At 41.2% G+C, this 26606-nt stretch overlaps 2 protein-coding genes across 2 annotated transcripts in view; one reads left to right on the top strand and one right to left on the bottom strand.

The window, feature by feature from the left end:
• The window catches only part of syn3 (synapsin III), a 91496-nt gene that overhangs the window by 22489 nt on the left and 42401 nt on the right, over positions 1-26606 (bottom strand). The window contains 1 exon segment of the mRNA XM_069519406.1: positions 25927-26016. Coding sequence (XP_069375507.1) covers positions 25927-26016 — 90 coding nt within the window.
• Positions 9089-25848, top strand: LOC109632842 (metalloproteinase inhibitor 3). The gene is made up of 5 exons (XM_020092329.2): positions 9089-9392; positions 17928-18010; positions 19536-19647; positions 21452-21573; positions 23134-25848. The coding sequence occupies exons 1-5, from the start codon at positions 9104-9106 to the stop codon at positions 23329-23331; spliced, it is 804 nt and encodes a 267-aa protein (XP_019947888.1). The 5' UTR covers positions 9089-9103; the 3' UTR covers positions 23332-25848.

Genomic DNA, 26606 nt, shown 5'->3' with positions numbered 1-26606 from the left:
GAAAAAGGCTGAGAAGAAATGAGGTGGCTGGGTGCAGTTTTGGATTCTCTATCCTATGGAATCATTCAGTCAGGCTTCATGATACTGACAAAACCAATGATAGATCCAAACCTGCACGGATACATTTGTTTACGAACAGGCAGAAAGTCGAGTTATTATCATACCACAGAGGAAGTACTAGGGGAAATTCTCATTTTTTTAAAAACACATGCAGAATCACACAACATATTCAGTTCCCTGTAATTGTGTGATTTCCAAGAAAATGTCTACGCTATCTCTTTTCTTGAATAATTCCTTCCTGCCTCGTGTCCCACCCCAATATCCTGTTTCCACAGAGAATAAAGGAATCTGGATGTTTCACATGTTCATCAGATATAAAATTGTGTTATTAGTCTGGCTTTAATGGAGCAGATGGACTGCTTCAAGTAAAATTACACTGGGGTTCAGAAGGTGCTTTGCCACAGTTTCATGTAACATTGCCCAAAAAAATTACTCAACTCATTCATTAAAATTAGTATCAAGCTGCTTCAAAACAGCAAGTGAAAAGTTAAACTGTTGAACAAACATTCCGACTGTAAACTCAATTTACCTGACTGCAGGTTTTCAACATGTTCATCACATGGGGCATTTAAAGGTCTTCAAAACCCATAACACCAAATTACCTCCAAAAGATTCACACTTCATTCTCACAATTGAAACACACACACGACACACAAATTCATAGACAGATACACAGATTCGTGCCCCCACTAAAGCCCAGCAGTCCGCTTAGATTCAATCAAGCTGCGCCACATTTCACACACTCACTAATGTTTCCCTAAATGTGCCACATGCCAAGATCCATGAATTATTCTCTGGGAAAACAGTTAAAATGTTGAAAAATTTAAAAAAGTGAAAAGAATTCTCGGCTCTGGAATGTAATGGGTTCCCATATGACCCATGCCCCATCCCAAGTTTTGTGGAAATCCGTTTAGTTTCTTTAGTTAAACAAACGAACAGGTGTGGAAACATATACAACAGGAGGAGAAAATTCCATGAATTTAATTTTTCATTTTACGATGCGAATATTTTTGACAGTGGAAGGACGAAGGTTTGAGGCCGAGGAGGTGTTGTTGACTCACTGACTCGAAAGTCATATGTGACGGTAACATTAAGACACTCTGTATTAGGACATGTTCCCTGCTCTGTTCCTTATAAGGCTCAGTAAATGAAAGGATACACAGGGGTAGAGGTGTCAGCAGCTTTTTTGACAGCAGAGGAAGGAAAGGCGTGCTTCTGCACAGTGAACACCACGGCTCAGCCCAAATGTCAGCGCCGCCACTGTTTTCAATTAAGACATGGTACATTGGGAGGAAAGAGGAGGAACATCAAGGAGGAAGATGTTTTGGAACAGCTGGATGTGGCAAACCTAATCTGTATTTATACCGGCTGTGCAAGCAGCAGGAATGTGTGGAACGCTGCAGCAACATTACAGCCACGACTAAATGACCCTTAGTTATAACAAATACTTTGATTCAGGCTGTAAAATCCTTCAGATATGTTCTTATAGCAAATTATAAAAGCCCTCATGTGTATTTGCACCCCTGGTTGACGGCTATTCTTTGGAGAACACTGTTTTGGACTTTGTGCAAGGATGAATTGTGCAAACTCTAAACAGAGTTAGGCTCATTGTCTTACGAGTGCAGTCTATTGGTAGTTTGCTGGGTATCTTGAAATAAACGTGCCAAAGTGGTGAGTATATGAAAATGGTATTGAACTTGAACAAGCAAACTCATGGATATGTTTGTTTTTGCTAGAGATAATCATATAATTGAAGAATATTCTATAATCGTGTGAAATAGACAATTTTTGCTTAATGACTCAGGAGTTGTGGATCATCATGTTATGTCAATGCAAACTTTATACACTGTAATGCTATCCATGCAAAAAAAAAAGTAATCAGTTCATCCTTGGCCCTAGGCTCAACTATGCATCATATTTTTGAAATTTGTCAAGTTAAGATACAACCAACATCCAACATCTTTTTAACAATGACTGAAAACAGTTCTTATATTTCAATAACATCACAAACAATTTTGAATGTTAATACAAGCAACTGTTGAACTGTTGTGTTGCCTTTACTAGGAAAAGCAAAGATTAAAAAATAAAGTAAGATAAATGCAATTTTGTGTTGCAAAGTTTAGATTTTTCTTGTTACTTAGTCCTGAAAGAATCTTGCAACCCCTTCAATATGTCTTGTGACTCCTATAGGGGGCCTCCGCCCTCAGGTTGGGCTCCAAAACTATAAGGAAATGTGGACATGATATAAGCACTGTATCACAGCACACAGAGAGGGGGGGGGTCCCTCAAGAGAAAGCAGCTTTTATAAAGTCTTTGTGGCGTTTGCATTCATTCAGCACTTATTTATTTCTAAATGAAACTCAGGAGAATCAAACAGAACAGAGGGTCGAGTGTTAGTGATACAGAATGACTCAGATACCGGGACAAGATCCTCCGAACAAAGACGCTGTTATTGTGCGCTATCTAAACAAGATTATGCACTTCTTACCAGCAAGAAAAATAATTGCATAAAGTGACTGGTTTTCCACACTGAGCATAAATGTTTGTGTAGAGTCTCATGTCTGGTTAATGGGGGATTCCAGCCATAAAAATACATGTGGGATGATTTACCTCTTGCTGTGGTTTGTACAGTAAACCACGGTCAGCTTTGGTCAACAAAACCAACACCCTCTGCTCTCAGCTGTAGGGAAGGTTCATCTCTACCCACAGAAATACTGAGCCATCCAAAAGACTAACGTTTCAAGGGAGTTCTCCCCACAACAGTTTATCATTACTCAAAACAAACATTGGTGGAGTATGTGGGATCTCTCCGTCGAGATTTCAGTATTTTCTTTTCATTTTGTCGACAACGTAGCAAATGCAGACGCATGACGTCAATAAAAAAATGTTTTAGCGATCTGAAACTGTGGCTCCTAAAGTGGAGAGAGATCCCTAGACATATCTAAGGGGTCACAAGTTTGTCAAAAGGATATGAATGAAAAACATACAGTATATTTTTGTTCCACAAATTATCTTTATAGATTTTTTTAATGTAAAACTCCACAAAAAAATTTGCCTTGATGAGAGGAACACTGGGGAAGCCAGTGCCATTGTGTGGGTCCATCCAGATGTTCACACAGCTCAGAGAATTCCACATCAAGGAGCTGCATCTGGAGGACTGCCATTTCCAGCAGCACCTGAGGCTGACCAGGGGCCAGTTTGAGAACCTGCTGGCTCATGTCGGTGCCAGGACCTGTCTCAAGCGAGTCTCAATGCTGTCTCAAGCGAGTCTCAATGCTTCTCAATGCTGATTAGCTTTTGCAATCACATCACGCAGGTTTTCTTTCTCACGCAAGTTCAAATACTTCATCTTGAAATATTGAAGCGAATGACGCAAACATCTTGTCTTTGCATCTATTTGCGTCTTTGCATTGACTTTGTATGTAACTGAGTGAAAGATTTGCTTTGTTCTGTTCTGGTCTCCACCTCCGTCAGAGGGAGATATCTGCCTCTGATGAAAAACTGAGGGTTAACAGCCATGTGGGGTGGGGTACATATGAAAAAATACAAATGAGCAGAGCTTTGAAACGTCAAAATCCATTGTACAAGAGGCACAGTTCTCCACACACTTACCTACACTATGCTAAACCCAAAGCTAACAAATAGACAAAATGAGCACAGGGACATGTCAACAATCAAGAGGTCGAACAGGATAAATCCTTTGTCATAATCCACAGAACTCAGAGGAATCCTTTGTTTTTTTTGGAAATCTTAAACAGTCATTTCTGTGGCACTTTTCTCTTACCACACACTTTCTATTCTGAGCTCTTCTGTATGAGGTTAAATGACTCACTCATAAAACCAAACATCATGGGTAGATAACAAAGCTCTGAAATGGTTTTGTAATCTACAGCACGTATGCTCGACCGACAACAGGGAAAAACTGACAGGGGTGTCCTGGCAGTGTGATGTAATTTCTAAATTTAAACCTGCCAGAGTCCCTCCACCCACCAGTGTGTGACGTCAACATCCTGTGGACCCTCTCTTAACACCCTTGACCTCTGACCTGCTGATGACTCACTTGAACCATCTTCCCTAAATTAACTTTCTCTCTCCTTCTCCCACACACACCTTCCCTCCACTGCTCAGGTTTCAGGGAAACACTGGCCATTTACAGATTTCTGAATGTGTTCCAGTTTTACTAGAGCTGCTTTCAGACATGCACCGGACTCCGCAGTTCCTCTGTATTCACCAGATGAGGTGCATGTGTGAACGCAAATGTCCGAATGAGACACTCCGCAGTTTCTACAGACTTTATCCTATTCCAGGAGAATTCGATGTGTGGGGGGGTTGATGATGCTTTTAACACCGGACAGATGAATAAAATGAAACATGTATATCCAATTCTCCAGATTTTACCCAGAGGTCATGTCTGAAAACGGCTTATGAGTTCCATATTAACTCTCCCTGAGGCATTTAATGGGGCAAACACAGTTCTCACATCACACATAGTCATTAATCCGTTAATGATAGATTTGGATTATTGTAGTTAAAGGTGCTTTGCATATTTTCACACATAAAAAAAGAATTCCTCTCCCTTTTTACTTTTTTGTTTAAATTGCTAAACATGTCGCAGATAGCTGGGACGATGACCGTGGTCCAGAGGAATTTTCCCGGAGCATTATATGACCAAACCAAACAGACATTTTTTTTCACTGTGCTCAGTATGGAACCCTGTTTAGGCATTCTCTCAACCTAAAGGAATTCATCAAAGCTATTTCCATGCTGTCATGTGCCCATGCTTATGGTTAGGCCTGGTGTCTCATTGTCTCATGCAGTAATACAACATAGTCATTTTGTGGGGTTTCCTGACCGCTTACGCACCAAATATGTACAGTAGAGTACAGCGGGGGACCCTGTGTCTGAGCAGCGAGCGCTGTGGTTGCATTTGGCCCGCCGGACGAGGAAGTTACTGACCGTTCATCATATTTTATTGCAGGGGGAGTCCCAATGTGAGCGGGATCATGGGTCAGGGCCATGTTTGTGTTTCCCTCTCTGATGTCTTGACTTCGCATATGAGTGGACTGACTGAACGATTAATGAAAGCTCCGCCACTCGATTTCATTTCCTTTTCAACTGGGGTGGAGATGAGAATGTCACCCAAACAAGCAATACCTGTCTCACTGAGGTGGAATATAATTTCTAACTGTTCAGTCTCTGATGTTCAGAATTTAGCAGGCTACATAATAGCAAGTCAATTCAGATCCATAATCCCATTAAAAAGACCACTGACCACTGTTTACTCACTAACAGTCTGTATTTCATTCAGTGGCCTACAGGTGTTTCCTGTCTGTCAGAGCAGCCACCCAGGAAGTTGAGAGAGATCCACTGCCAAACCACAAGATCCCAAACTCTCCTCACAACCTCAGTACTCTCTACAACGAGGAAACATCCAATCAATGTTTTCCTCCTGTGACACAACTTCCAAAAGCTCTTGTCCTCAAAGCGCAGAGCTGCAGAGCAGGGGTTATCCTGTCTGTCCCACTTTACTTGAATGGCATGTGAATAGTGGGTGAGTCAGGGCTGGACGCTGTCCCCCTGTGACCGTAGCTCTCGGCGGTGCTATATCTTTTCAAATTTCTCCTCTTCCTGTGACTCTTTTGGAGCTTGTCAGTCCGATGAAAGGTATTTCCTCTTAGTCACTCCGCTGTTCTCTTTTGTCAACCCAGAATCACGCAGGCCTCAAAGACCTCCAGTACACAATGCTGTTGTCTCCTCCCCCAGCGGCTGTCCAGACTCCAAATAAGCCTTTTTCTATAATTGGACTTTTTCAAATAAAATGCACTTTGCGGCTGCATGTATGTTGGCCTAGTTTGACGACATCATTTCTAGAGGGTTTTGACTTTTATGTCACAGTGACACACACAGCGGCAATATTCTAGAGAGTGTCTTCCGTTTCATCTTGTCCCATTTTTGATGGTAAAGTTAAAGTGGAGCACGCAGTGTCCCAAAATGTTATTGGTCTGGCCAAAATTTTCACTATGTGACCTCGTTGTTGGACGGAGTGTATTTGATTGTGCTCAAATCTCTCCTGTGAGGACAGCTGCAACAAGACACACTGATCCCACATACAAATGGTGAGCTGGTCTTCTTAATCAACTTACTCAAATCACCTTCATTTACATACACTCATAAAAACTTCTTTGTGACATTTGCTAGATTCCAAGAAATATTTTGCCATGAAGTGCGGATTCAACTTTAATTTGCCTTTATTTTGAAGTCAGTGTCTATCAACCTGCCTTGTAAAGCTCTAGTTCAGTTTGTGGATTGATGCATTTCGCAGAAGGCCTGTCGACACAAACCAGAGGGGAAGAACAACTTGTTGCTTTCTGACTAAATTTAAGAGAGAGTATAAACAGACATGATTTTGTGGCTGGAAGATGGTGCAAGTTCAAGTTGAAGTGAACCAAATATCAAATAAATCAGTCAATCACAGAAGACAGAAGGCTCCGTCCATTTCTGCAAACATATCTAACGGTTATAACAATAATAATAACAACAATAATAATATTTAGCATTAATAAAACAGAGTACAGTAAATTGCACTGATCAGCCACAACATTTATAACCAGAAAGTGCTTCTGTGTACTGTACACTTCAGCTACAAATATAATACTTGTTAGTAGGATCAATTCTTTCTTGGTTTTATTCTTTTTGTAGGATTTGTTGACAATAATAAACATGTAGAATATGTCTGGCCTTATCCTGTAATCCAGTCAATACATTACTTTTTCCTTATTTGGTTCATTTGCTTCTCTTGGCTTTATTCGTGCTGTTATCTCTGTGATATGTAGAATGTTAGGAATGCAGAGATGTTTTACGTCTTCATGCATGAGTCATATGTGTTATTCCCTCCTTTCACCAGTCTCTATTACTCTGAACTGTCCTGATTTCATCGCCTCTCTTGGACACTAAAAAAAACTGTCTGCCATGTCATGCATGCCATTTCACTGTCTGACTAAGGAATGTAACAAATCTGTTGATGATTTCAGGGTAGGGGCTGAAATAATATCCGACCGGGCATTATCACTGGATAACTACAGCTATGCAGCTTGACTATAGAACTGTTGGATCCAACCAATGATCCATGGTGATGATGATGAATTTCCACAGTTGATAAATATCCTGCTGCTCTCTTCTTCTGGGCTGAATCCAGAAATGTGTGACTGTATTCTACCTGAGTGCACAACTGATCAAACACTGGCTTATTTTCTGGTTCTAGTGAAAGGACAAACACAAAGTGGATGATGAATTATTGATTTCTGTGTCATGGGTGAAAGGTGAATGGAAACTATCATTCTAGTCTAACACATCCTGCTTGTTGTATTACGTCAATAGCTCAGGCTCATATTTTCAACTGTAAATCAAGGACTAAATACTCGGATTGTGACCACTAAATGCCCAATAAATCTCTTAATGTGAAATTTACCAGAAAAAACAGTCTTCTTTTTCAACTTTTATTATGAAATTAACTTTTAAAACCGAAATTTGAAGCACACGCTTATCAACGCCACTCTAAGTACAAAATAAAGTCTTGTTCTGACTTTGCAGGCTCTTTGATACGAGATAACTGTTAATGAAGGCACATTAAGGGTCAGAGTTCCTCGACCCGATTATTTCTGGCTTGGTTATATAACTGTGAGTATAGCAGCAGCTCAGCGCTGTCAGTCTCTGCAGATAAGCCTCTGCAGCTATAACGCAGCTCCACTCAGGTCTGTGATCACAGTCCGGAAGTACAGACAAGAGACTCTAATTGGCTGATTTGACTGACGGGCACTTTAGTGAAGCAATTTCAGAATAAAATCAGACAAGGCCATGTAACGTAAGCAGCTGCAGGTGACACTGACATGTCTCATTAATGGTCTGCTTACACATATTAAAACAAATATCTAACAGAAAACCTAAGTCTTCATTTGCCTTTACACTATTAGCTTTCAAAGTTAAGGGATTAACAGTCATCTGGTTTCCTTTGATTGTTGCTACAGACTGTATTCAACATTCATTAAGTATTATTATTTAAGGGGGCGTCAGGGGGGTGAGCAGCATGACTAAGTGAGAATTCTGGGTGGGAAGTGAAAACTGAAAGTGCTCTTCACATTGTCATAATCTTGTTTGTTGGGTTTTCTGGGGTTGAAAATGTATGAGAGCCGACATGATTTGTCGATTAACCAATGATCAGAACAGAATAAATGACACGTGCAATGTTTTTGATAATCAATTAATTGTTTGAGTCACTTTGAGAAAAATGCAAATGTCCTCACCTTTCAATCATTATGCTCCACTGTTTCTTAATTTGTTTTATTGTGATGGTAAAATGTACAGGCTACCTTTTGGTTATGGGCAGAACCCACAAATTAAGATGTCTTCTTGTAGGCTTTAAGAAATTGTGATGGGTATTTGTCAGTAGCTTCCAGCATTTTAGTTGTCATAAAAACTCAAAAGGTTTTAGTTTGTCCAGTCTTTAACAAACAGAAAATGTAAGAACCCATTCTAGGGGAAAGAAAACGTGATTCCACAACAGAGAAAACAACACTAGGAGTTTTTTTATATTCAATTTCAGCCAATAGAACCCTTTCACCTAAATCTTACACTATGGACCTTTAAATAAACACATAAATATATACAATCAATGTAACTGAAGATCCATCTCTATTAGATAAAGTCTGGTTTTCATGAATTTCCAGCCAATCACGTGTGACCTATTTCTAATTTCAGGCGTTCTGTACATTCGTATCGTTTCTCGTGACTATTTCCAGTCTTTCTGTCACTGCCACTTTTTTCAGTGCAGGAAAAATAAATGTGACAGTTTATATTTCTGCACCTTGCAGACATACACGGCTTTTTGTTGTTGCTGAATCCAGGAAATGAAGCTGGAGCAGGATAAAGTTCCAGTAAAGCGTCTGTGATTATTCTGAGGGCATCGCCGGCCGCTGATTGGCCGCCACCGCACGCGAGCCGCAGAGGAGCGCAGAGGGGGGCGTGCACGTCGGTGCGGCGCGCTTATATGTACGGCCGCGCGTGTGTCCGGGAGAGCAAGGGGAACGGGACCGAGCGAGGAGACGCAGCAAAGAGAGACGAGACCCGGGACACTTTACACAGAGACGACTCCGCACACACGGTGTATCCCAGCTGCACGCACACAAGAGCGGGGAAGTTTGCAAAGATGCAGTCGGTGTTCCAGCACCTCATCCGCCTGCTGCTCGTCCTCAGCTGCCTGCACCTCCACCAGCTGACGGAGGGCTGCTCCTGCGCACCATCGCACCCGCAGGACGCGTTCTGCAACTCCGAGATAGGTGAGTGAGTGCGTGTGTGCGTGTGTGTGTCTGTGTGTGTCTGTGTGTGATGATCGGATGATGTCGACCCGCTGCACAAGAGCCCGGTGTCGGTTCAGTCCACATGTGCAGAGAGAGAGTGAAAGTGCTGCCAGAGGAGAGCGACCGATCAGCTGACTGCGAGTGAAGCTTGTTTTCAGCCAAATCTCTGCGTTTTGAACCGCACTTTAAAAACACTTCAGAGCAATGAGGATCTATAAATCTCAATCAAATGTAACCAGAACTATTACTACTGTGGCTTGTGTGCTTCTCAGAATACTGTTATAATATTATTACAGCTCTCTCCACCACACAAGTACTCAAAGGCAAGTTACTGGACATATTGTGTAACAAAAACATCATTTTTGGTCATAGGACACCACAGGTGTTTATACACCAGCTCCACGTTCCTTTCTTTTTATTCTTAAATTGATGGAGAGGTTTGAGCATATTCATTCATCCACCTGATTCTCCTCATTTCACTTTCAACACTAAATGTGGGAAACACAAGTTTCAGTGGCGTCTCAGAGCTGAAGCTGCAGAGACATGCGAGGTCTCACAGAGAAGGGAGGCATGTCACTATCTGTCACTTCCAGGGTCTCTATGATCATGAGCTTATTTTCTGCCCTCAAACTGAGCTCAGTGTGGAAAAACCTTGAGCTTTGGCTTGCGATACCTTTTAGTTTTTTACTGAAAATGTCTTCAAGCTGTTGGAATGAGCAATCACAGTCAGCACCGATAAGAAGATCTACAGTCAGTTCAGCCGCTTTAAACGCTGCTTATTTATCTTGCACAGTCTGGTATTTACAGTCACTCGGTCTTAACTCAGATACGCACGACCTCTGCTTCGCCAACAGTGGGTGAAGGAGGTTTACATAGCTTGTTTTACTGCTTGGTTATTCTGTTTGACTCCCCCAGAATAATATGAACTTGGGGATGTGGCTTATCCTGGAACGCCGGTCCTACCTGACCTGTGTTTTTAGATAACACTGGGAAAGACTTATCTGATCTGCCCTGGGAGCCGAGAGGGTGTTCATGGGAGTTTCATGAAGGGAAGTTTGTGTGGGGTGATGGCAGAGGAACACACACACACACACACACACACACACACACACACACACACACACACACACACACACACACACACACACACACACACACACACACACACACACACACACAAGGCAACAGCAGATAGTGTTTTTGTGTGTAGCTGATATTTTGCTCGAGTATCATTTGACCCAAAAATGTGAAACCATCAAGCGGCTCTCTAAAATCCTGACACGTCATCAAACAATAATCTCTCAGTCTAAACTGAGCACACGTGCACTAACAGACACACACACACACACACACTACAGCCATGTGCGTAAGCCCATGTGTTCACCCTGCCGTCTAGTGTCGACCAACAAGGGAAGTCCTAGTTTCTGCAGTAACACCCCTGCACACGTTCCCACTCTTAGTGCTGCATTTACTACCGGTCACCACTAGAGGCTGATAGTGATGATAAATGCTTGACTTTTTTCATGTTAATAAACCACCAGAATTCACACAAACATTTTCATTGTTTTAATTAACAAATTTAACTTCAAACTCGAGCTAAGCTAAGCTCGCTTTTATTAAGCTGTTGCTTTTCCCCATATAAAACCTTTTTCAGTTTTTTATTATTAAGCTAAGGCTTACTTAGAAAGAGTTCTATGAGGAGACTGACATCATGCTCGTGTCTGTACATTTATCTGGCAAACAGATTATAAACAAGCTGTTTCAACTAGCAACGGTATCAATCATCTCATCTAACTCCTGGATAATGTTTGCCTCAAAATGTTGAACTATTTCATTAAATATAACCTTATATGTTTGAAACTCCCATTCGTCTTCCAGTTTGTAAAACTGCCTCTCTCCCTGTGCGATTTCTAATTTGATTTACACTTGAGAATTATCCCTCAGCAACAACAAGAAATACTTAAAGGACACAACATGCCTTCAAAATGATATTTTAATTAGCAGTGTCCTATTTCTAGCCTCTGTGCGTAGTCACTCTACAAGGCTTTCCTTGTTCAAAGGCTTTGTCAAATGTGACTCTTACAAGGAAACTTAATTTGCCCAAATTTAGAGGATGCAACTAGGACATCTTTGTTGAAGTCATTTCCTTTATTTTTTTATGTTCAAGAACTCACAATAATGGTGGCAATTAATCCTTTGCAGAGCTTCGGGGGAGGAGGTTAAACATTTATTTGAGGAAGACCCTAAAATAGGACCCAGATATTGTGTCTCTGAGGACCCAAAATGGCCACTGTGTGTAACCCCTTAGTAAACCCTAATCACCAGGCCTGTGAGTGCATCTTCAGCCAAGTGACCTGGTTGGACTGAGGGAGAATGCCACACACTCGTGCAATGCCTTTCATAGTCCTTCAGATCTTCAGATGGCTCATGATGTTGGCACCCGCTAAGACTTCCCAGTGTAGAATCTGGGACTGACTTCAATGGTTGCAGTGATCAGTTGTGAGCCTCATAAATCCCATTTCCAAGGTCCCGGCTTAGCTTGAAGTGCGCTTTGAATGCTTGTGGTCCCACTTGTACTTTAGAAACCATTCTAAGACAGCAGCTGGATGCAGAGCACAAAGGTCACAGCTCGTCACATTCTTTAACCTCCCACAAATTCATTCATATTCGATGCTATTCAAAGTGAGGATTGTTACAAATCCTGTTTATTTTTATATAGGCATTGACAAAGTCCAGACTTCTGAGATCTACATAGGAAACTGTGATAAGCTGTGATCCAGCATTAGGCTGGTTGATGGATGAAAATACCTTTTCAGGGATTCCTCCATTTTAGGTCCTTTTTTTTCTACCTTAAACTTTAACCTGCCCTTCTGCTTGTGTCACCAAGCCAAGATAAAACATGTGTACAGACATGGAATGCAAAAAAATTATGGGGTTGAAAAGCTAATGCTGCGGGGGAGAAACCCTGTAATTCTCACCGTCGTCATCAAAGCAGACAGGCTCTGAATCTTCCAAATTTAAAACCTGTAGTTGAGTTCAAAGTGTTTTGCTCTTGTTTTCTTTGCCCATAATCACTTGCAGGCACGCCGCCAGATGAATCATAATCGGGTAAAAAGGCTGGAAATAGGGGTGTTTGAGTCTCTTCATTCAGTAAAATTGAAATTGGAATATTGATGAGCATGGAAGTGCTGTAATTTCTTGGTAAGTTTCTGATGTCTGACTTTTGCTTCATTTTGTTGGTGGCATGTTAAAGAGACCATACATTGGGATAGAGTATTTGCTGATAAAATGTGATTTTTGTTGTTTATATTTTGAAAACTACAAGTGGGTTATCCTCAGGGTAAAGTCTATTCTGATCAGGTTGAACCCATCGTTTTCTCGGTCACATACCTGAGCACCAGTGAGTGACCTGGCTGCTTTCTTTAACAGAGACCTAGTTGGCTGCCATTGGGCATCTATGTAAAAGCAGTCCATTCACAGGGGGAAATGAGCAGCGCTTGTTTTTCCAAAGCCGTTCGAAGGCAAGATTAGAGGCCCGGCAATAAACTTTGACCCTGAGATTTAATATCGCTCCCTAACAACGCTTGTTCCCAAGCGCTCGGGTGATAGGAGCAAACCTATACATGCTTGCACTGTGAACCACGTCAGTGGCTGAGGATTAGCGTGATATGTGTTTATGCTTGGTTTGGGATTGAGTATCAGGCTGTAAAAGCGGATCCTGTCGTGCTGTGTGTATTTTGTTGTGCATAGAGGAGCTTTGTAAAACACTGCAGCATAGCAGGTTTAGAAAGATGTACGGCCTGGAGCTTTGTGACAGCAGCCTCCTGGTTCCAATTCATCCTCCTGCTATTACTATTAATGAGTTATGTACAGTAGTTAAATTAATACTCCCTCTGCCAACCACTCTCCCCCATTTCTGCAGATCAACAGGTGACAGATGAAGACATGAGCAAAGACAGGAGATGTATTATGCAAGCGTGGATCAGATATCCCTAGTTTTCCCTAAAGTGAGTTAAAATACGATGAGATGTCAAAGGTTCTGGATTCCGTACAAGCTTTGAATGTTCTTCCCCTGAGCCAGGAGTATCAAATCTCCAGTCCTTCTCTGATGACCACACAGGCGCCCTGGGTCCAGTGTTTTAAACTAGAGGCCAGCACGAGGGAGCTGACTAACACCCACACATGAAAATTCAGTAACTAACAAGCCATAAAACATGGATTTAATTGCCATGGTTATGTTTTTAAAGGTGGCGTTATGTAATTTATGACTTTGAAAAGTGACAGTAACATGATAAATACAACACCAGAAGTCAACGTGAATCAGTAGTTGCCTGTAACTGTCAGAAACTGCAGTCACATTTTTACAAGAGCAGTAATGGAGAGCATTACAATCCAACAGTGGATGGGAATTTTGTCTGATATGACTGACATTTAAGCAGACACAGCTGAGAGTGAGAGTGAGAAAAACAGAGATATAAGCAGCTGTTGTGACTCTTGTTGTGACTTGGTTGTGACTCTGTCCCAGAGCATGCATGGATACTCACTAATTTGCAGACAAGGTTTGTTGTGAAGCAATTTATCTTAAAGACTTTGGTCAAAGTTGACTAAAGGCACCAATTTTAGCTCTGACAAGTAGTATTTTTGAGGCACGCTAGCATGACCCTTGAATTTAAATGACTAGTTGGTTAAAGATTCCCATGCCTCTTTCCTACAGAAACGGGAAAAAAGGGCTTGTCCATTTTTTTGTTCACCATATCAGAAGTGTTAACTGAACTCAAGGTTTTTGCTGCTACAGCTTCACTTTGTCCAGATAGCAAACTTTACCTGGATATTTGTGTAACTGAAGCAACATCTATTCATGTTTTGCTTGAAAACACATCAACTCTGCTATGGATAAGCCTGGGGTCCACAATACTCTGACGTTTTAGAGCCACTAATACAGGGAAGTTTACAAATGCTGCTTGCCCTGTTGGTTAGAAAGTTAATTTGAAACAACCTCTTGCCTATTGGGTCTTTTCAGTCACAACATCGCCTTCGCTGCCTCATCAGGCTCCTATCACATGACCCCCTTCCAGAAAAACACACAGCATTAGCCTCGGTTACCAGTGTAGAACGCAACGAGGATAATAATTTACAAGCGTAGCAGATCATGTTGTCCTTGCTCACAACTGTTGTGCAGATTAAATCTGCATTTCACTTTTGCCATTGCTGCTTTCTCGCCTGTAGCCTAGCTCTTTCTGCAGTGAACAACCTTCATGTTTACACTGGCACACGAATGCCCAGTGTCCACGAGTGGTCACATGTTATTTGTTTTCAGGCTTGTTTGTATGGTTGGGGGTTAAAACTGACACGGAGCCAAGATGCTTGTGTGGAGAGAGAACGTTTTGGTTTTCAAACTACAACATGACAGTATAGATGTAGCTTGACATTTTAGAGTCAGTTATCTAATCTTTTTTACTTTACCTCACTACTTGTGGTACTTTATATTGCAATATATTCATCGGCTGTTCCCTGGTCACTTTAAATCTGACCAAATTCAAATGCTGTTTCATTAAAATGTTATTGTCATTCTAAAAAAGGTTGTGACACATCAGACGGTGCTGAAAACTCACTTCATGCTTCATAAGCTGCCTTTGCATTTCACCAACCAATAAGTGGACTCTACAGACTTAATGCTCCAGCGTTTTCCATCTGACACACAGCTCTACAGCAGGGATTCAGTTTCAGTGTTTATTTTTGAGCGTGGTAGCACGTCGTCCTGAGAATTCCTCTTCCTCCCACTCGCCTCCTCAAACTTGGACCACTTTCTGCATACTAAAATCACCGTAACCCACCCTGCACCTCGCTTGCTTTCTCTCCCTCCCTCTCTCTCTCTCTCCCTCTCTCTCTCTCTCTCACACTCACACACACACAAATGAGTCACCTTATTCTTGTCATGCCTGCAGTTTGCCACATTGTACGTAGGCTGAAATAAATGTTTAACTAAATTACATGCTCACCTTAAGATTTAGTATTTGCGCTTGTGTAATCCCCTGCTTTAGGGCAAGAGATACTGAGAGACAATGAATATTTTTTTTATTTTTTTTAGACCCTGGTTACCTCTCTTATCACAAAAATCCTCCCACTCGTGAAAATGTATGTCAGATCCTCTGCAGGAGATGAATCCTTGTGCGTCATTGCACTGGCCTGTAATTCCTCATATTTAATAAAGTGAGAGGGAGAGATATTGACAACTCCACTTTATTAACCTCTGGGTTAGCAAGGGGGCAATGTGACTTAAATGGTGCCTTAAACTGGGCAAAGAGTAAAAACACTTCTAATTGAACAGATTTGTTTTGTTAAAATATCTGTATATGTACATTTTGTACTAATTTGGTTCATAATGCATCTTTAAAAATGACTTGGCAAAAGGTGGCTAATAGCTACGGTAACGGTCGATATATTGCTTGAAGGTAAAATAATCCTTAAGAAACAAAACAATATACATAATATGTCCGTAGTTTCCAGGTAAACCAGTGTGGTCAGATCACAGTATTAAACTGGGTTAAATAAACACTTGTAATGAATATTTTTTGACGTGAACAGGCAGCCATGCGGTTGTACGTAAATATGACTTCTGAACGGAGCAGAGGTCATGGGGTCACTACAGGGGGAATGACACAAATCCTCTGTCTCCAGAGCAGCTGAGGCCCTTCACACATTCCTTTGGGTGATGGCACCACTACAGGCCAATTAGTGGCCACTGTTCAACGAGAAGGGTCCTATCTGGATGTACTTCAGTTGAATCAGTTGACCCAGTGGCCCTTCAAATGTGAACATTTGTTTCTCCTGAGGGCTGGTTTTGAGGTCATGGCAGAGTAGGAAACTGGGTTTTGGGGTGACACTTACAATAACAGCAGACATGTATTAAACTGAAGCAAAATATCTGCACATTCCTTTGTAATTGTGCCCTGGTCCCTCCGTAACTGCAGCGGTAAATGTCTGTCAAACACCCTTTAGGTACATTTGGCAAAGGTCGATCAGGTAATGGGGCCTTATATTAAAATAGATGACAGATTAATGGATCAAATGTTCTGCAGCAAGTTACTGTGAGAGGTCATTAAGGGGAGGGCAGGCAGGGAGTCAGTACAGAGCATTAACAATAAGAGGTCTGAAATGACCTACATTTACCTTCTGTCTGATGATGGAAAAGCTGCAAATGAAAGTCACTGACCTAATAAATATATATGTATATAAATCTTAAACTGTTTTTCAACAAGAACACCACTGGAACACATTATTAGTAAATGCAACGATCCTAACACTGCTGCTAGCACTTCCATTCCTAACAAGAACAAAATAAATGAAAATGGACCACATAAAGAAAACTCTATTTCTCTTGGAAAGCTGCTGGATGGCTACATATTTCAAATCTCCTCATTCTGGCTGAAAATATGAATTTGAGTGTTATATTTAGAAATGCAGTTATTTGGGTGGTCATGATTTAAGTGCTTCCTGTCTGAGTTTTATTTTCATTCCCATTTCCATTTGCCTGGAAGCAGGACAGCTAGACAAATACAGACCAAACAGAAGATGCCACATGCCTCTTTTCTTCTTTCTCTACTTGAAAAGAATGAAAGACTTCACTTTTTTTTCTGGGGAATGTGAGCCCCCAAAGAATGTGGGAAGGAAATTCCACGAGGAGAAGATAACAAACACAACCAGTGTTAGTTGTGTCTGTGGCTGGTCGGCTGTGGGCAGCAGGTGAACTTCACAGAAGATTGACCGCTTATGCAGGGCCCGCACGTCTGGTTAGTCTCTATTCACTGGCTCAAATTAACACTCATTTCTACGCTCCCCACTCCTGGCTCTCCACAATAAGCCCCCTTACTCCCAACATGAGTGAAAGCAAACAAATCAAAGTCACTGCAGAGCGTTTTCACCTTGCCAGCATTTACATGAGGGTCCTGCATGCCGATAAGATCTGTAGAGCCCTAATCCCAATATAGAGGGAAGCCTGTTTTAACAGAGGACACACACACTGCACCCTGTTCCCTCAAACCACTAAGTCCAGGTGTTTTTTTAAATCAGCAATAATACTGACTGAAGTCATATTTTTCCTTTTTGATCTGAATAGTAACCCTACAAACCAAGCTCGACATAGCGTCCTGTAACTGTTACGAGTACCATCTTTGAAAGGATAGGAGCAGTCATCCAAAAAATCCTTGATCTTCCACGGTACACGGAGGAGGCCTCTTACTCTTTCCCTTGAATTTCTGTATCAACTCAAAAGGGCCTTTAGTGTTTTCTTCCCCATTGGTCCTCCTTGGCAAATGGCAGCAATGCAGAAAATCGGATAAACGGATTAACTGTGGTGCCAACCTGGTGCTGAAATGGTATTTATCAGGGGGTTTGCTAATGCCTCCTACTGGCCGAGGCAGTGTATTATTTGATGGCTCGCAGAGGAAAGCTCAGAGTTATATGTCAAAGGTATCTGGGAGTTTGCTCTGATCAGTCTTTCTCCTCTCTTCACAGTGATTCGTGCCAAAGTTGTGGGCAAGAAGCTCCTGAGAGACGGACCTTTTGGAACGATGCGCTACACAGTCAAGCAAATGAAGGTGAGAGAGTCGATCGACACTGACCATTTCTCAGCTTTAAAGAAGACACAAAGGCATGAGAGTCGAATCAATCTTCTCATCCAACTCTAACTCATCTAACTGGAGCAATAAGGCAGGGAGGTTCTTACTGTATTGGATGGATTGGTTAGGATCTGATGTAGAGGCATACCTTTGAGTGAACTAACTAATCAAGCTGAAAGATGCTTAACTGTTTAATACATTTCTTTAACATTATGTGCTTAAAGTGATCACTGCCATTTTGGATTACCATTTATTTATGCTCAGTGCTCAACATCCCAGTGAAACACATGAGATGTGGTTTGTAGTTTGGTTTTATCGCATTGATTCACGTGATCATCACCTTTTAGTGGTCCATAAGTAAATCAGTACCACTATTAGATGTTAGCTTAACTTTTGGTTTGGTTTCCGTTATTGCCCCTTATTTCATTGGCTTCAATTTAATAGTGAGTGGACATGTTCAGGTAGATTTGCAGATGATTGTAAACAAATTAAGTGAAATTAGATACACACTTATTGTTCTTTCATATAAGAGGTAGGTCTTACTTTAAAGCTCTTACATTGAATGTTGCAGAAACTCTTCAGCTACAATGACGTCTGTCTGTCCCCTCAGCTACTGTGACAGCTGAAAATCAGTTCAGGATGCTAATCCCGTTCTTCACTTCCTCTGTATTCTTACATAACGCTGCATATTCTGACAGATGCCGACATCGGCCCATTGCTCAGACAGGAGCCAGGCCAGAGGATTAGCAGGCTTACAGGCATTAGAGCTCAACCAAACTCTGCACTTCGAGTGTAAACATTGCAACAGAGTCGTGCACTGCATCTGTACAATCAATAATAAAGGCATTGAGTGGCCTCTTGGTGGTGAAGCACACCAATCACCAATATAAGGATTATCCTCAGGAATTAGATGTGACCTTTGTACCTCTCGGGTTATTTGTTTGTATTGCAGCCTGTTGGTTTATACTGCATACAGAGGTTATCCTTGTGGGCTGATAAAGAACACAACTCCTTCAGAATTTCAACAAATCCTATGAGACAAATGCCTTCAGCTTTCCCAAACCACCACAATTTTAGGCCTAAGAAACAGTTTGTTCTGTTTTTCTGGGAGCCACATCTAAACAGGGATTTCCTGTTGTTCCCAGACAAATAAATCACACTGAAATAAAAGTTCTCAGGCCAAACACTGACTTCCATCTCTACCTGAGTTGACAAAATGGACCTGAGGCCTGCAGTTTAGCAATGACCTTGTTCAAACAGCATCAAAGACGCAGCACATTACACAACATAATCATGTTATCTATGATTTAGTTAAGGGCAGAGTCTAATACTCATTCCCCCACGAGGCTTTCCTTGGGGAATGTCATCTGATAAAGTCGGCGCACTGTTTTCATTCCACGTTATTTATGTGTGATGTTGAGTAAAGGCTGCAGTGGCAGGGTGAGGGGCACACCAAGAAACCTTTTTTAAACATAATTCCATGTTTGGTTCTCATGTCTTACAGATGTACAAAGGATTTGACAAAGTCCAGCATGTGCAGCACATTTACACGAGCGCCTCTGAGAGTTCGTGCGGCGTCAAGTTTGACATCAACAAGTACCAGTACCTGATAACCGGTAAGATGATGATCTTTGTTTTTCAATCATGGATCTATCATGAAGTGAAACTGCCTGGTTACATTTCTCAACCTCTCTCTGTGGGAAAACGATTCTCAAGGTTCATTTCCTGCCTTTCCTGGGACCTGTCAATCTTGTCCCTTTTTAAAATGAATTGAGTTTTGCTTAGGTGCCATCACAAGAGAACAGCAGTAACATGATAACAGATGGTTGTAGAATAATAATGTAGACAAAGATAATCATCTACCCACATTAACCATCACCTGTTATGACATGACCCAAGTTCTGAGCTTAAGTCATGTGATATAAAGAAAGTTCCATTCCCTGGACAGTTCAGGATAACAAGCCATGTAAATAAAACATATGTTTTTCCCAGGTGAAGAATTAAATGCTAAATGATAATGTTAATGGCTTATCCTGTATATAGTAATACAAAGTTGAGATGTTCCGATGCCAACACCAGCATCAGGAAAACCTTGGATATTACTGAAAATGTTTCGAGTGATGATTGCCAAACTAGATAATAAAATATGTTCTATGTTATTCATTCTCTGTGTGCATTGTTTTTCAAAGGGTTTAACCTAAGCCAGGCCATTCAACAACGATAGCAATCATTACTTAATGTAATACAGGGTCAGTGACATACAGCTATTAAACTACATTAAATTATTGCGATTTTTTCAATTCTAATATCAGTATTTTTAATACTATTAAAAATAGTATCTTTTAGTTTTATCAATAGTGAAATGAAAAAATTCTAAAGGCAAAAACCCCTCTACCCCTTTCTCACCAAGGACGTCTTCAGTTGTCCTGTGACACAAACTTTCCCACTATTTATAACCTATGCCACCGTGCAAGGAGGCAAATGCGCTCATTTCCTTCAGCTTCTCAAGCCAGGAACAGCAGAGAGCGTTTTCTCTCACACACAACTTGTAATTAACAGCTATTGCAGGAAGTGGCTGGCATTTTCCAGCAGAAGCATTTTATGAGTTGCTATTTCCAACAGAGGTGCAGTTTACTTTGGACCCTGCGGTGCTTGGTGTACGTAACCGTTGCTAAGTCCCGTCCTAGAACTACTGCAGCTATACACCCCGCAATACGAGTGCAACAAGCTGCCGTTACCAGGCAGCCACGGCGGTGTTTACGCAGCCTGGGTGCGAGTGACATCATGGACGTCTTTCGCTGCTCTCAGGGCATCTATAATAAGTCCTGCATATGATCAGGACTACATTAGAAGCAATTTAAACACACCAGGCCGGGTGAAATGAGCTGCTCAAGTCTGCTTTGATCAAGCTCTGAGTGCTGCAGCCCTGATTAGTATTTTAGGAGCATGTCACACACTCAACACCATGTAATAAGGCTGCAAGTGACGCCAGTAATCCCAGTAAGGGGATGCGGGCCGATCGGAAGGGTCGAAGAAGCACATATTTGCGAGCTGTCAAATTCCTGCGTGGCGACAACACCACGACAAATCATGATATTCCTGAGTGCTCGCCGGCCGTTGTGGTGCACCTGTCTCAGGAGTCAGTAAGCTGCAATAGGTCCGCCGCTAAAAATAGATGTCTGCTGACCTTTAGATATTCAGAAATAGGGGTGTTGGTATAATATGGGTTTACTCTGTGAGGTTGTCTTACCATACATAAACAAATTGGATTGCTTGAGCAATGTGTTTATATTATCCTATGTTACATACAAAGGATTATGAAATTAGACAAATAATGAAATGGCATGAGTGGAAGTATGATCTCATTCAGCTGTGTGACTCAACACGTGAATTTATCCCTTTCATTCTTTGCTTACTCAGGTCGAGTGTACAACGGCAAGGTCTACACCGGCCTGTGCAACTTCAACGTGCAATGGGACCGCCTCTCATTGGCCCAGAAGAAGGGGATCAACCATCGCTACCAGCTGGGCTGCAGCTGCAGGGTGAGTACAAACCAGAAACCTACGTCCAGCGAGGAGGAAAGATGAGGCAGGAAGAGGAGGTTGTACAACTAAAAACAAAGATTAAACTGCTTATATAAAGTCCACTTTAGAGCTTATCATTGATAAGAGGGAGGAAAACGCTTTAATATTTCCTGTGACTCTATTAGAAGGGTTAAACCAGTTCAGGCTCTACAATGCTACTTATTAACTACAAAAACAAATGGAGACTGAGAGCAACAAAAATAATGACCTTCATGGTCAAATATCAATGGTGCAATATAACCAGTCCATAGAGACTAATTTCCACCATTATCCATAATGGAGGTCAAGCATAGAAAGAAATGGAGAGAAAACAGGTTTTAGGACTAGCCTTGGCAGTTAAAATTAAATGACAGCTCTGGAATCTCTTCATTCCCAGTTTTATTTGACTCAAACATGTAGCCTGCCGCTGTGCAGCTGTTGACCCGCCGGCTAAACGTCCTACTGTACAGCAGTGTCCTGGACATCTGCTAACACCATCGGCCCCTATCAGAATAAGTGGATTAGCAGAGAGACCGATTTGTTCCCTGTTTGGGTCACTGCCTGCATACTGTGTTTAGTGTGTACATGGCAGCAGCCCAGAGGCATCCAGTGAGGGCCGTCAATCAACTGAGATGTCAGCGTGAGAATCCGTGAGCACAGGCAGGCATAAACGTCATTGCAATTATTAAACGCACACGTCCTCCGCATTCCTCCTCAAGTTTAATGCGGAAAGCAGGAAGCGTGTCGTACCGTTTAGAAAATTAAAAGCACTCAAACTAGGAAGTTATGTCGAACAGCTCTGAAGCGTGGAGGGCAGACTCTCCAGGTTTGAATGACAAGAACCTCCAGAATGGGAAGTGTGCCCTCTAATTGAAATTGCTGTTGCATTCATATCCAGATAAGTGCAGCTCTTTGCTGCCGATGACTCTGCTTTGACTCCGTTCATCACCTCTCGGAGTTGTCACATGGATCTTCCTGTCGGTTCATGCTGCACATTCATCCATGAAGCTGCTTTTTGTGCAAGCACCTGGGGGAGCAATGCACCAGTACTGGCTCATTCGCATCTAACTAAATCCTTAAGAAACTACAAAAACACCAGTGCTTCAGGAAACCGGCTGATGTTCATTTCACATTTCACAGCAGAGCGAATGCTTGCTGGATTTGCCCCGTAGTTATTTCAACAGCTGCCTCATTTACAACTGATCTATCAATCTGTTGCAGTAAATGACTGAAAGCTAAAGCTGAAAAGCATATATATTCAAGATTTCATGTTAAATGCATGTTCACCATTTACTATTCACAAATCATAGGTACAGTACTACTCTATATAACACTCTCTTTCCTTAGTGATCCAAACTTCTCTTTTCTACAGTGGGTCATTAAGCGACGTAACATTAAGTTGTAAACAAATTGAAGGTAAAAGAGATAGACAACTAAAAGCTAAAGCTAAAACTCCTTCAGTCTACATTTTTTATTGCTTGTACACAGTTTTTGTTTCCTGCTTCGAGGTTAAATCTTTACTTTTGTCTTTGTCCGTAGATTAAGCCTTGCCGCTACCTGCCTTGCTTTGTGACCTCAAAGAACGAGTGCCTATGGACGGACATGCTGTCCCACTTCGGCAATTCCGGCTACCAGTCCCGGCACTACGCCTGCATCCAGCAGAAGGAGGGCTACTGCAGCTGGTACCGGGGCATGACTTCCCGTGACAAAACCACCATCAATGCCACTGACCCCTGAGCCTAATCGCACCCTGCCTGAAACCCACTGTCACTCCCTGACTCCGTCCCTTCCCCGATCACCACGAGAGTATTTCAGGACTCTTAAAGCTCACTGGCCTGGGTGACTGCCTCCCTTAAAGGGGGCAAAAAAGAGAGAAAAAGAACAAATCCATTACAGTGCCTGTTTCGTAGCACTTCTGATAGAAAACAATACCTCTTTTGTTTTACAAATCACCCTTTCGAACTCTTCGGTTTCCCCACATGATACAATCTGTCTCTTTAGGGTTCAGTTGTGTTAAATGGCAACAAAGACAAACAGTTGAAGAGCCAATAACAAGTGCAAGTCCTTGATTAACCTCAATTGGGATATACAGAGTGAAAAATGTACAACCAGCAATGACGATTATGTATATTTGAGGTGAAAAGCTGTTGCATTGTTGCTACTAAACTGCACCTGCCATACAAAACTTGCACGTCTGCTACAGAGACCAGAGCCAAGAATCTCACAGAGAAAACTGATTTAAGGCCAATGTGAAAAGTATGATCCCTGAAAATTATACCTCGTATTTTGGCTTCAAAACAATTTTTGAAAATGGTATTGTTTCACAGTGAAGTATATTGATTATGTTCGGTTTTTACTGTAACGTGTCTTTACAGATGATAGCGTCTGTTTCCCTGAGTGTTTGTGGCGTAACACATTTTGCAGTTATGCCACAAACAGCAGTCTTTCTGATGAACACTGATGAATATCAGCAAAATGCTAAAAAATGTCTGTCTGTTACAGTGGCTACACAGGGAAGAGCTCATTTCTTGCAGAGATGGTGATATTTTATTTTTTGCTGTATATAACATAAGCTAAAGAAATGAACTATCAGCTCAGCTGAAACCTCTGTAATACATTTATTTATGTTTAATGGAATACACATTAACAATGTGGTGTATCTGCAAAAAATATATATAAATAGTGACAGGCCAAAACTACATTGTGACAACAATCACGGCCTGGGCAATCATCCAGAATGAAGGACCAGCATCTGCAAGTTATATATTATGGTACTTTTTTTAGTTTTTTTGCTCGATTTAAGTTCCCCTGACTGGTGGTTGTCTTCACCAATCCAATGAAAGTACAGTATAAGCAGAGGTTTCAGAAGATGATTTATTTTGTAAGTGTATATTCAATCTTTTTGTATTTAACTATTTGAAATGGACATCATTCATATTATATATATTATATATATAGATGACAGTAACAATATTGTCTCTAAATTTCGTTCTTCATCTGTCCTCATCTGGAGAGTTATCCCTATTTTTTCCCGTGCAGTACCTTCAGTCCATTCCATTACCACAGATCTGCCTCAAAGGGAATAACAACCTGTTCATCATGATGGATACCACACTCATGTTGGCTTTGGTTAGCTTAGCTTACAGCAGTATAAAGAAAAGGAAAGCATGAGCCTGTTTCTGTTCAACAGTGATAATATCTGAATATTTGTCCAGTAGCATCTTTAAAGCTTGCTTATCATCACACTATAATTGACTTGATTTAATTCGTGTAAATTCCAACGCATAAATGTTAAGATATGAGACAGAATTACGTGCAGGACAATTTTGCAGCTAGCACTGCGATGCAATGCTTTTTTTAGCAGTTTTGTAAAGAATGAATCAGCTTTAAAGGTGCTTAAGGGTTTTATTTTTACAATTTGAAGAAAGCCAAGCTAGCTGCAGGCTTGTAGCTCCAGATCTATCAGACAAATATGAGGGTGGTATCAATCTTCTCATCTGAGCGAATAAGTGGATTTCTCATAATGTCTACAACCAGTCCTTTAAGAGTTAAATGTATTCATATCCATTCCATCTTGACAAGAATGTTCCATCCATTGTTTCGAGTGTACAAAAGACCATCACAGGAAACTAGAGGAGGAAGATTGACTTGTATCTGATAATAAATAAAAATCCAATACTGGCCTGTTAGGTTGATATAAATGAATGTAAAATATCTGATTGAGTTACATCATCTACCTTTTTTGATTTGGCAATTTAAATATTGAGCTCTGACAAAATATCTCTCAAACTTATTCTCCTCCACCTAACAGCCTCTTTTTGCTAAAGGAGCAAATAAACCTGTTTTCTTTGATTTTTGTCAGCTTGTACAACATGCAACAGAGAGTTGTTTTGTCTTTGAGACGTCCCAAGGAAAGAAAAGAGTTCACCTTTGAGGGAAAACGCTTTACATCATTACACAATGCAGTTACTTAATATGGTGTTTAGGCTGTTTCTCCCACTGTGGCGTTTCTGTGTCGCTATTTCTGTGGTTCTTGTTTGTGTAAATATACTGTCTGCTTAACACAGAAACACTCGGTCAAGTCTGATCCTTAAAAAAAAACAACCCTCAAATCACGGAAGCTGTGTACAGTTTGTTTGTAAACACTGATTCCTGAAGTGTGGGTGGGGGGCGTTTCCTTGTAGGGGTTATAGAAATGTTTGACTTAATTTCTGTGTTTTATATTTTTATAATAAAGATTTAATGAAAAATGGGCCTCGGGAAGTCTGGTGGATTGTTTTTGTTTGTTCTCTGTGCTGTTCGAGTGAAGGATAATATCTGTGAGGCACTCACCATCTGCGTGTGGTTGGGATAGAAGGTTTGTTCATTCAGGGGGAATTTCTCGGGACCCAGGGAGTGGTAGAGCTTAATCATCTGAGAAAACTGCAAACAGAAATAAACAAAGGCAGTCAGATGTCACGTCGGCAGTGGAGGACAGCCGAGGTTAGACGGAAGCTTTTAGGGGTTACACCTGTGTTCACTCACATTTATAACCACAGCAATTCATCTGGGAATAGGATAGCATGAGGTGTTTTGACTGAATAAATGGTAGACATGATAACATACTCAAAAATAAGCACAAATGGAATTACGACATGGGGAGTATTCTGACTTAAAAGCATAATGTAGACATGTATACGTCTGCGGGTTTTCTTTTCTGCATTTACTAAGAGCTTTGTCTTTAAGTTTGAGAGCTGCACTCTTATTTAAATCTTTCCACTCACACTCAAATACGAGGGTGGGACAACTTAATTTGTCATCACCACAACTGGCATTCTTTTGGTTTGTGAATTTTGACAGACCCCAAGTGCAGAAGACAAAAGCTAAGTGCAGATGTTTCATGCGTGCACAGAAGCACCTCAGAGTGAGGAGAAGAGATGAAGCAGAGTAATTCTAAGCAAAAGAAGGGCCTATTGCAAGTGCAGGGTTTTGTCAGAGGAATAAAACATATATTACTAGTATCTATAACTATA

The sequence above is a fragment of the Paralichthys olivaceus genome, chromosome 23, assembly GCF_024713975.1.
Source record: "Paralichthys olivaceus isolate ysfri-2021 chromosome 23, ASM2471397v2, whole genome shotgun sequence".
Classification (NCBI taxonomy): Eukaryota; Metazoa; Chordata; class Actinopteri; order Pleuronectiformes; family Paralichthyidae; genus Paralichthys; species Paralichthys olivaceus.
Note: the sequence above shows the minus strand (reverse complement) of the source record. Positions and strands in the feature narration are given on the sequence as shown.